The following is a 12,101-nucleotide window of genomic DNA, read 5'->3' as shown; positions in this document are numbered from 1 at the left end:
TCCAGGGCTGTTCTTTACCTGCTCCCTCTCTGCTGTCTTTGTGCTTCAGGAAGACCAGTCTCTGTTCAAGAAAATCACGCTATTTCAAAAATTCCATGCTCATTCGAAGTGGGTTAGAATAAAGATGTTATTTCTTTCCAAGGCTCAGATATCTTCATTGTAGCATATGAAGAGGACAGGAGGGCTAAAATGACGTTACTGTTCCAGTCACATCTGAGTTTCCCTTATTTGTTTAAATATTTATTTATAAATGATCACCGGCATGAGTGTAGAAAATACAGATAAGAGAAGGGATTGCATTTGCAGTGACTTGCCCCCCTCCCTTTTAAAATTGTGTTTCCAGGAGTTCCCGTCGTGGCTCAGCAGTTAACAGATCTGACTAGCAGCCATGAGGATGCAGGCTCGGATCCTGCACTGCTGTGGCTGTGGTGTAGGCCAGCACTTACAGCTCCGATTCAACCCCTAGCCTGGGAACCTGCATATGCCATGAGTGCAGCCCTAAAAAAGTAAAACTATGTTTCCAGGCTTTTCGCTCCCTCTGGGAATTTTAGGCTTACGTGTCTCCTTCATCCTTAGGCCCTTTTTCCTATGCCTTTGAATATATGTTGACCTTTGATTGTTCATATTCTTCTACTCATTTTACTTTTCCCCTTTTCCTTACCATGCTTTCATATAAAAATCCGTCTTCATGGGTTGCTAGCCCAATCTTGTTGAAGACGATCGGTTAGCCAGCATACTCTGGGCTATAGGCAGGTGTTAGGGCCTGCTGTCGCCCCTTAGCTAGGACATAGGTTGTACTTTGGATTTGGGGAGTTGTTAGCAATCTCTTCACTTTTTCAGAAAAGTAAAGAGTTCCTTGTCAGTTACAACCATAGGTGAATATCACAGGAGCCAGGTCATTCCAGAGACAACAGTATAGCAGTAAAAGAGTGCCCGAGTACCTGTTGAGAGGTTTGGTCTCTCTACTAGAAGGATGTGGCTCTCATTGTTGGATTAATGCTGGATATATGAATTAGGCTAGTGAGGTGATAAGTTTCTAAATAAGGAATTTCCTGTCCTTGCTGGCCTTACAGCAAGAAACCTTTTCCTGATTGAGAAAGTCTGCTTGGGATTTCCCACTGTGGTGCAGTGGGTGAGGATCCAGCGATGTCTCTGTGGCTGCTCGAGTTGCTGCTGAGGTGCATGTTCGATCCCTGGCCCAGTACGGTGGGTTAAGGATTCAGTGTTGCTGCAGCTGTGTTGTAGGTCCCAGCTATGGCTCAGATTCGATCCCTGGCCTGGAAACTTTCCTGTGTTGTGGGTGTGGCCAGGGGGGCCAAAAAAATAAGGAAAATCTATTTGGAGAGTTGCCATGTGGCTCAGCCGGTTAAGGATCTGGCATTTCTGCTGTGGCTCTGGTTATAGCTGTGGCACAGGTTTGATCCTTGGTCCAGGAACTTCTGTGTGCTGTGGGCACAGCCAAAAAAGAAAGTCTGCTTAACTTCTGCAAGCACCAGTACTATTTTCTAAATCAGGCATTGGCAGAGTTCCTGTCGTGGCGCAGTGGTTAACGAATCCGACTAGGAAACATGAGGTTGCAGGTTCGATCCCTGCCCTTGCTCAGTGGGTTAACGATCCGGCGTTGCCGTGAGCTGTGGGGTAGGCCGGCAGCTACAGCTCCGATTCGACCCCTAGCCTGGGAACCTCCATATGCCGCGGGAGTGGCCCAAGAAATAGCTAAAAAAATAAAATTAAATAAATAAATAAATAAATAAATAAATCAGGCATTGGCAAACTCTAGCCCATTGGTCACATTTGGCCAGCTACGAGATTTTATAAATGAAATTTTATTGGAACACAGGCATGCCCTTTGTTTTCTTATGGCTGCTTTTGTGCTACAATTGAGTTGCATAGAGACAGACCATGTAACCCACAGAGCCCAAGATATTTACTCTCTGAACCTTTATAGAGCTATCGGGTCTAACTGATGAGTCCAGAGAGCACCAAATTTAATTACTCTCTCCACATAGGGATGATTAGAGAACTCATTATTAAAGTTTGACCTGGTATCACATGGGCTCCTATCAGACCCAAGTATTTAGAACTCGTTTGTTTTGAAACTTTGGAGTAAGAGCCACCTGGATATATGTTAAGCAAAGATTCTGGCTCCCACCGTGAAGTGTTTTTGTTTTGTTCTGTCTTGTTTTTTGGGTGGATTGGAAACATTTTCATTTTTAATAAGCATCTGAGTGAGATGAATCTATTGATGATGGTTCCCAGGATCAGCCTTTAATAAATGCTGGGTTAATGGTCAGTTTTCTGACTAGTATCTAAGATAGCAGTTTCCATCTTTGCTCCAGGAGACTAAGTCTGATGTGTGTCATCAGCAAAGTTCAAGAGAGTTGCGTGTTGGGATATGAGAGTTTTGCCTTTAGGTACAATTGTTAGAGCAGGATGTTTTTACTTTTAAATGGCAGTATACTTTGGTGGGTCAGCCAGTTGAAAATTGTTGTTTACAAGCAGAAGTTAGCAATTGAAAGTGATCACATGTAATTCTTCATACATAATACTCTTGGGAAGTGGCTGAAGGGATGTATTTTTATTTATTTATTTATTTATTTATTTTTGTCTTTTTGCCATTTCTTGGGCCGCTCCCACGGCATATGGAGGTTCCCAGGCTAGGGGTCCAATCAGAGCTGTAGCCCCCAGCCTACGCCAGAGCCACAGCAACGCGGGATCCGAGCCATGTCTGCAACCTACACCACAGCTCACGGCAACGCCGGATCCTTAATCCACTGAGCAAGGGCAGGGACCGAACCCGCAACCTCATGGTTCCTAGGCGGATTCGTTAACCACTGCTCCACGACGGGAACTCCCGGGATGTATTTTAATAGAGAAACTTTGATGGCCTCCATAGCATTTTTCTCTTATTTTGCCAAGGAATTTAAAAACAATCAAAATTATATGGAGTAGTTTCCCACCGTTAATGTAATTATGGTACTAACAGTTTTATGGTTTGAAAACGTTATATAATTGAGTATTAGGCCAGCTATTTAGACTTTCTGTGCGTTGCTTTCTCTGGGAACCGAGATGTGGCTCTTTCTCCTCATGTTGTCTGTGTCTGTGACCTTGGCCGAGAACCCAGAGTATCTGTCTGTCTGCCTGCCTTGCCTTTGTCTGTAATCATTTGATTGTGCCTCATTTACAGGATGATATTTGTTAAGGAACATTAGGCAGGATTGAAAACACTAGCTACATATGTTTTCCTGAAAAATGGAAGTTGAAGTACTAGATGGAAAATGTGCTCTGTTTTATAAAAGTGGTTTTTAAAATAACTCTTTTATTTTTAGGCTTGAACTCAAACTTGAATGTAAATATGGATATGAACAGTATTAAAGAGCCACAGTCAAGACTAAGGAAGTGGACTACAGTAGACAGCATTTCTGTGAATACATCTTTGGATCAAAACTCCAGCAAACATGGTATAAAACACATTCTTATATTTTGCCTTTAAAAAAAAAAAAAAAAAAAACCTATAGACTAAATTTAGAGCTTTATTCTAAATATGTATTTTCAAAGCCAAGTTCTCTTAAGAACCTTCCCTCATTATTAAAAAATTGCTTTATTAGTTACTGGTCCTAGTTAAAACAAAAATTGACCTTTATTTTGCTGTTGTGCAGAGATCAGATTATACAAAATTGCTTTATTAGTTATTGGTCCTAGTTAAAACAAAAATTGACCTTTATTTTGCTGTTGTGCAGAGATCAGATTATACATTTATTTTTAAATTATTTTACCTTCTTTAGCTGGTCGTTTAGGTTTTTGCTGTTACTTTATTGGTCTGATGTTCTACTTAACATTTACTCAATGTATTGTAATGAAGGCTGTTAGAAACTTCCACTGGGAGTTCCCGTCGTGGCGCAGTGGTTAACGAATCCGCCTAGGAACCATGAGGTTGCGGGTTCAGTCCCTGCCCTTGCTCAGTGGGTTAAGGATCCGGCGTTGCCGTGAGCTGTGGTGTAGGTTGCAGACGCGGCTCGGATCCCGCGTTGCTGTGGTTCTGGTGTAGGCCAGTGGCTACAGCTCCGATTCGACCCCTAGCCTGGGAACCTCCATATGCCGTGGGAGCGGCCCAAGAAATAGCAAAAAGACAAAAAAAAAAAGAAACTTCCACTGTAATTTTATTTCTATCAGTTTCTAGTATTTTGCCACATGTTCTTTGTTGCTTTGTGTTAAGTCATACAGATTCAATGTCTTCTCATCAGTTAAATTTTCTTTTTATAAATATTTTCATCTTATTTAGTATTATCCATTCATCTAGCAGACATCAGTGGAATATCTTCTGCTTCCCAAGGACTGCTAGGCCTCCTTGAATACCTAGATATATATGTACATACATGCACGCAATTGAGTGTATGTAAGCAAGTAAAAATATTTGCCCTGGTGGAGTTCACTGTTTGAGCAAAAATAAACAAGTAAATAGCTCTAGTACAGTGTGGTAGGTACTATAAAAGTTAACACAGACAATAATATAAATAGTGTAAGAGTGTGAAATCCATTGGAAAAGTGAGTCAGGAAGGACAAGTCATGGGTGTGGCAGGTCTGTAGAGACTTTGTAGAGGGACTCATCTGAGCTGAGACTTCAGGTTTACCAGAGGAGTGCAGAAAGACCATCAGGGAGAGGATGGCATGCAAAAGTTCCTAGTCGAGACAGCCTGGTGAGTTCTGTGGGGGTCAAGGAGCATGTGAGAGAAGGTAGGAAGGTAAAGCTGCTGTAGCAGGCATGGAGCAATCCTGGAAAATATGGTGCCAAAAAATCAATTTCAACATGAAAATGGTGGGCATTCCCATTGTGGTTTAGCGGGTTATGAGGATGCAGGTTCAATCCCTGGCCTCACTCAGTGGATTAAGGATTCGGCGTTGCCATGAGCTGTGGTGTAGGTTGCAGACACAGCTCGGATCCCGTGATGCTGTGGCTGTGGTGTAAGCCGGCAGCTGCAGCTCCAATTTGACCCCTGGCCTGAGAAGTTCCATATGCCACAAGTGCAGCCCTTAAAACGAAAAAAGAAACACAAAAATGTTGGCTAGCTAAAGGCACGTAGACTTAGCAGACTCTAAGTGAGAAAGGGCAACAAATTTGAAAAGGAGTACATTGAAGAGAGTGTTAGAATTAGGACAAAATGGTTCGGTGTTTAACTCAACTCTTTTCGGCAAAATATGCAGTTATCTACAATGTGCCTTCCCTGCCTTTCGCGTCCCTCAGTCCAACCCCTGTACCTTTAAGACTGGCTGCAAGAGTCTTATCAAAGAAGCATCCTCCAGGCTTTGGGCCTCTTATGTGTTTCTGTCTTCTTGTGTAACTATCTATTTAGACCTGTCTGTCTCAGGATACAAATTCCCAGAGGACCGCGCCCATGCTTTGCTTACCTGTAGCTCCGTTGAGTCCGTTGCAGCACTTGAGAACATTTGCTAGGTGAAAGGATGAATGCACTATAACGCAGTTAATGGTAGAATAAATGCAGGCATTGAAGTAGGCCTGCTGGGATAGATGATGAATTGATTTTAGACCTGTTAAAGGTATGTTTGGGGGATAGCTTGATGTGGAAAAGCTCAGTAAGAAATTAGAAATGAAGGCCTAGTGCTCGAAAGGAAAATCAGCTAGAGGAAGATTTGGTGTTCTCAGAGTGTTGAGGTTGTGGACATGGACGAGGTGGCCCAGAGGGACAGAGCATAAGGAGAAGGGCACAAGGACAGAATCCTGGAGCCAGGAGTAAAAAACCTGGAGGAGAATGACTCTAGAGATAGGCAGTGGAAACCCCCCAAAAAATTTCTATCTCATAGTTTTTTGTCTTCTCAGGTTAAAGTAAATTTTTCCATTTTTTTCTTTGTAAAAATGAAACATTTCCTTCCTTTCACTGCTGTTGTATGTGACATATATCTGCTCAAATGCTTAGTATACTTAGCACAGGGCATACTGATATATTGGATGCATTATATAAATGGCATGTCATCATGCAACATAGGTTTTGAAGTCAGATAGACTGGGAATTTGACCCCAGTTCATAAACTCTTTTAAGACACAATGTTTGCATCTGTAAAGTAGAAATGATACATCATAGAATTGTTGAGGATTGAATGGGATAATAATTATTAAGCTCTTATCTCACTGATTAGCACATGCCGTGCAGGTAGTGGGTGGGTGTCTCATAGGCAGTGTAGCCTAAGTTTGTTTTTCATTCAGTTCAATTAGTAAATTTATTTTTCAATTTAAAATTCTGTGTTTATATTTTCTCTTCTTTTTGAAAACTAAATATATTTTTAATCATTTTTTACCATGCATTGCATTGCGTAGACTGTGTAATGCTGCATGCATCTGGAATGTGAGCGGTGAATTTTTTTTAGTAGTTAATATTTTTGTACCTGTATACAGAGCAATCTAATAAACATATTATAGTAATGTTCTCTACTTCCGTGTAGGTTCCTATTATTATTATTATTTTTTTTTCTCTTTAGGGCCACACCTCCAGCATATGGATGTTCCCAGGCTAGGGGCCAAATCCCAGCTGCAGCTGCCAGCCTACACCACAGCCACAGCAATGCGGAATCCAAACTGTGTCTGTGACCTACACCAGAGCAACACCAGATCGTTAACCCACTAAGCAAGGCCAGGAATCGAACCCACATCCACACGGATACTAGTTGGGTTCATAATTCACTGAGCCCAAACAGGAACTCCCCCTTTTTCCTTTGAATTGAAATGCAGTTGATGTATAAGAAATATATGTTACAGGTGTAAAGCATAGTGATTCACAACTTTAAAGGTTATATTCCATTTGTAGTTATTATAAAGTAGTAGCTGCATTCCCTGTGTTGTTCTGTATATCCTTGTACCTTATTTTATACCTAGTGGTTTATATCTCTTAACCCTCCTACCCTTCTCTTGCTCTTCTCCGCACTGGTAACCACTAGTTTACTCTATCCGAGTCTGTTTCTTTTTTGTTATATTCACTAGTTTGTACTTTTCAGACTCCACATATAAATGATAGCGTGCAGTATTTGTCTTTCCCTGTCTGACTTCGTTCACTAAGCACAATACCCTTCAAGTCCATCCATGTGGTTGCACATGGCAAAATTTCATTCTTTTGTAATGGTTGAGTGGTATTCCTGTGTTTGTATTATACATCTTGTTTATTCATTCATCCATGTGTTGATGGACACTTAGGTTGCTTCCATATCTTAGGAATTGTAAATAATACTGCCAGGAATATTGGAGTGCGTGTGTCTTTTCAACTTAGTGTTTTTGGGGTTTTTGTTAAATACATACCCGGTAGTGGAATTGCTGGGTCACTGGTAGTTCTATTTTTAGTCTTTAAAGAAATCTCCATACTGTTTTCCATAGTGACTGCTCCAGTTCACATTCCCACCAACAGAGTGCAAGGGCTCCTTTTTCTCTGCACCCTCACCAACGTGTTATTTGTGTTCTTTTTGAGGATTGCCATTCTGGCAGGTTAGAGTTACTATTGCATGGTGGTTTTGAGTTGCCTTTCCCCGATGATTAGTGATGTGGAGCATCTTTCCCTGTGCCCGATTGCTATGATTTATGTCAGAGTGTTCTGCCGGTGTTTTCCTCTAGGAGTTTTATGGTTTCTGGTTTTACATTTAAGTGTTTAATCCATTTTGAATTTATTTTTGTCTCTAGTGTTAGAGAATGTTCTGGTTTGATTCTTTTACGTATAGCTGTCCAGTTTTTCCAGCACCACTTATTGAAGAGACTGTCTTTTCTCCAATGGTGTATATATTCTTGCCTTTTTTGTCATGGATTAAATGACCATTAAGTATGTGGGTTTATTCTCCTATCTTTCATTTACTTAATTTGGTGTCTTGAAACATCACTTTTTCTTTGTTTTTTAAAATTATTTTCCTATTAGTAATACAAATTACTTAATTTTTATCTGCTTCCCCAACCACAAAATGTTCTCATTTTCTTTACTTTAGCAAGCACTGTAACTAACCTTAACCAGCCCAAGGCTAGTAGTCTTCCTTTCATGGATATTATCTTGATAGCTCTAGGCTTTTACTTTATCCCTTTAAATATCAAGAATCTTTGTTAGAATTTCTTCTGTTTGATTGCCTTTATTCTTCATTGTTGTAGTTTTTCCTTCCTTGTAAAAATGACTTCAAAAATAAACCTCAGGAGTTCCCATTGTGGCTCAGCAGTAATGGACCCGACTAGTATCTAAGAGGATTCAGGTTTTATCCCTGGCCTCAGTCAGTGGGTTAAGTATCTAGCATTGCCAGGCACTGTGGTATATAGGTCAAAGACACAGCTTGGATCCTGCATTGCTATGGCTGTGGTGTAGGCTGGCAGTTACAGCTCCAGTTCAACCCCTAGCCTGGGAACTTCCATATGCCCCACGTGCGGCCCTAAAAAGAAAATAACAAAAACAAACCAAAAATAAACCTTGACCTGGTATGGTTTTGGTCTTTATCTCTAGAAAGAAAGACCAGGTTAGTTTTATACGTGTATGTATAAGAGCCCTCTAAATTTCAAGTCTTAAAATGTTGATTTTTTTTTTTAAGCTTTTCAATCTATTTAGAGAAAGTGCTTCTTTTTCTTTTTCTTTTTTTTGAGCCACACCTGCCACATATGGAGGTTCCCAGGCTAGGGGTCTGATCAGAGCTGTAGCCGCCGGCCTACACTTCAGTTCACAGCAACGCTGGATCCTTAACCCACCGAATGAGGCCAGGGACAGGGATCGAACCCACAGCCTCATAATTCCTAGTTGGATTTGTTTCCACTGTGCCACAACGGGAACTCTGAGAAGGTGCTTTTTCTTATATTTACTCTCCAATTGTTTATACTATCATTTTCTCCCAGAATTACCCCTTTTTGCTTGATGGTTCTTTTTCTTTTCTTACTATCTCTCTTTCTCCTGATAGAGATTTAGAATCTTCTCCTCAGGCATATTCTTTTTGTTTTGTTTTCTCTTTTCCTCATATTTAAAAAAATAGAGAAATGTTAATCTTATTTCCATTATTAATATTTGGATGTAGTCTGTTCTTTTTCCTGTATAAAAATAAAATTGGCATATTTTAGGAGCGATTCCCCAAACCGCCAGTCTGCGCATTGCATTTTGTTAGACCCTTACTCTTGTGAAAATAATTTTTTGCACCAACATTTTTTTAAACATTAAGGAAATTTCATGTGCATATTCAGATTTTAATTTCATGTACATATTCAGATTGCTGGCATCTCTGTGGACATGTGAAGGTCTGCCAGCACCGAGCTTTAGAGTCGAGAAGCTTCTGCCCATGCGCCTACTGACTCATTCCTCCCACTCCCCTCACGCCTGCGCCTTCCCTCCCACTGGTGGAGAACGATTTCCCTATAGTCATATTGATGTCTGAGGAAGGAACTTGGCATATTTTCCGTAGGCAGCTTGCTCATGTGTTTGTAAAACCTTATCCACCTCCTTGTCATTTGTATTTCCATGTTGTAGAAAATGTTTTTCCGTAATGACAGTACTGTAAAGATCATTTTTTTAAAGGAGGGGCGGTGATCTGGTGGCAGTGTTCAGGCTCATGTCAGAGGTGGCCTGAGCCTGGGGACCAGCGCGGCCTGCGTGGAAGGCTCGGCTGGCTCTGACAGTTTGCCTCACAATCCTAGGTGAGTTCTGTTTTTTAATCCCCTTTTAGTGAAGCTTAGAGAGCTAGTAAGATAGTTGTGGAGCAGAGAAGAAAGGGCAAATTCAAGAAAATCTCCCTATGTCAAAGGTTCCTGAGTATACTGGCTTGCCAGAAGAACTCACAGAACTCAGAAAAGTTTAAGTCATGGTTATGGTTTATTATAGAAAAAGAACACAGATTAATATTAGCAAAGAGGAGTTCCCATCGTGGCTCAGTGGTAACGAACCCAATGAGTAACCATGAGGACGCAGGTTCGATCCCTGGCCTCTCTCAGTTGGTTAAGGATCTGGCATGCTGTGACCTGTGGTATAGGTCACAGATGGGGCTCGGATCTGACGTGGCTGTGGCGTAGTCCAGCAGCTGCAGCTCCAATTTGACCCCTAGCCTGGGAATGTCCATGTGCTATGGGCGCAATCCTTAAAAAAAATAAAATAAAATCAGCAAAGGAAATGGGTACATAGAGCAGAGTTCAGGAGAAACCGGGAGGAGCTTTCTGTTGTCTTCTCTCAGTGGAGTCTTACAAACTTAATTCTCCCAGCAATAGTGTGTGACGACATGTACCGACTATTGACAACCAGAGAAGCTCACCCAATCTTTAGTGTCCTCAATTTTCTTTTTCTTTTTTAACATTCTAAAAATAGATACTATTGCCTTATAAAATTACTTCTTTTTTTAATCAAATTTTATTTTATTTTTTTTATTTTTATTTTTATTTTTTTTTGTCTTTTTGCCTTTGCTAGGGCCGTACCCGCAGCATGTGGAGGTTCCCAAACTAGGGGTCTAATCGGAGCTGTAGCCACCGGCCTACGCCAGAGCCACGGCAACGCCAGATTCTTAACCCACTGAGCAAGGCCAGGGATTGAACCCTCAACCTCATGGTTCCTAGTTGGATTCTTTAACCACTGTGCCACGATGGGAACTCCTAAAATTACTTCTTTATGGAATTTTTACAAAGGTGACACACAGTGCTCCTTGAGGGAAAAAGGTAGGGATGACTCTTCTTTTTTTTTTTTTTTTTCAGCTATTTCTTGGGCTGCTCCGGCGGCATATGGAGGTTCCCAGGCTAGGGGTCGAATCGGAGCTGCAGCCACCGGCCTATGCCAGAGCCACAGCAACGTGGGATCCGAGCCGCGTCTGCAACCTACCCCACAGCTCACGGCAATGCCGGATCATTAACCCACTGAGCAAGGGCAGGGACCGAACCCACAACCTCATGGTTCCTAGTCGGATTCGTTAACCACTGCGCCACGACAGGAACTCCGGGATGACTCTTCTAATACTGGTGGTGATTATACCTGGTTAAAAGTCACGTTTTAAGCACATACACACCCGTGTCACTTCTGTGCCTAAGAGGTACCTGAAAGATGCCTAGCGGTAGTACCATAGTATCTTACTAAAAATGTGGCTTGCTTCATTCCTTGACCTTGATACTGAACTTGAAAGATAATAAATAGAAGCCAGAGCTATCCAAAGAATAAGATAAATTATTTGAGCAGATTATTTGCAAGCAAGACAAAATATCTACCTCATAGCAAATTCTAATTCTTTATTTCCAAAAGTTCAACAGTGATTACCCACTGATTAGCTCAGTGTTATTCGGCTCCAAGTAAAGAATGCATTAGGCGAAAAGGAGAGAGAGTGGCTCAGGTCTTCCCTCTTCTCTGTAATGATAGTTAATGACCAGTCACTCAATTCAAATGACACTTAGTTTTTCCTTTTGTTATCAAATCAAGTTTGTGTGCCCGAAGCATAGTGAGGCCAAACTGAAACATCGGACTTTGGCACAATGAAAGGTTTATTGCAGGGCCAAGCAGAGAGAAGAGACAGCTGTGCTCAAAAAACCCAAACTCCCCTATGACTTTCAAGGGAAGTTTTTATAGGCAACATTTGGGAGGAGGGCTATGGGCATGTGACCGACCTCTGCCTGGTAGGGAGGTGACAGGGTGCTGTTCCAGGAATCTCAGGTTCGTCTTCTTCCTTCCAACCAGTCTGAGGTCCAGTGCTTGGGATCAGCCCCAAATTACCATCCTCCCCCTGGGGGGAACGTAGTTTCTGTAGAAGAACTTACTGTCAGATTGTTGTGTATTCCTTTGCAGAGGAACCAGGGCCTTCCCCGGGCTGCACTTATATTTCTTGACTGCCTTTCCTTTGTTTCTGCATTCCCTCACTCCCCTATTTAGTAACTGTTTGAATCTGCCCTTCGGAACTTAGGGATGGTCTAGGAGGTTGAAACCTTTTTTTCCTACGAAAAAGCAATGGGATACAGGGAAAGTGTTTTGTATGCTGGAGGACTCCACAGCGTCCTGCTCAGCGTCGCTTGCTTCGCCCTTGCTGCACCCCGTTCCAGAAATTGTTAACCTCTTTCCATCATGTCATTGAAGCTAGAGACTTAAGAGTCATTCTCCCTTTTGAAAAAAGTTATTGCGATAATTTAC

General features: G+C 41.6%; 1 protein-coding gene across 50 annotated transcripts in view; it reads left to right on the top strand.

Moving 5' to 3' along the window:
• Positions 1–12,101, top strand: part of TNRC6A (trinucleotide repeat containing adaptor 6A) — a 245,054-nt gene that overhangs the window by 220,082 nt on the left and 12,871 nt on the right. For all 50 annotated transcript variants that reach the window (XR_014840522.1, XR_014840519.1, XR_014840526.1 and 47 more), the window contains one exon: positions 3,330–3,461. Coding sequence is in view for 42 of the 50 variants with exons in the window: in XM_085017303.1 (XP_084873429.1) it covers positions 3,330–3,461 (132 nt within the window). In the remaining 8 variants the exon portion in view is untranslated. The remainder of the gene's footprint in view (positions 1–3,329; positions 3,462–12,101) is intronic.

Source organism: Sus scrofa, chromosome 3 (assembly GCF_054392235.1).
Source record: "Sus scrofa isolate SSC_HxYL_T2T_F1_AM1 chromosome 3, Sscrofa_HxYL_maternal_Yorkshire_Landrace_v2.0, whole genome shotgun sequence".
Classification (NCBI taxonomy): Eukaryota; Metazoa; Chordata; class Mammalia; order Artiodactyla; family Suidae; genus Sus; species Sus scrofa.
This window is presented reverse-complemented; position numbering and strand designations above follow the sequence as displayed.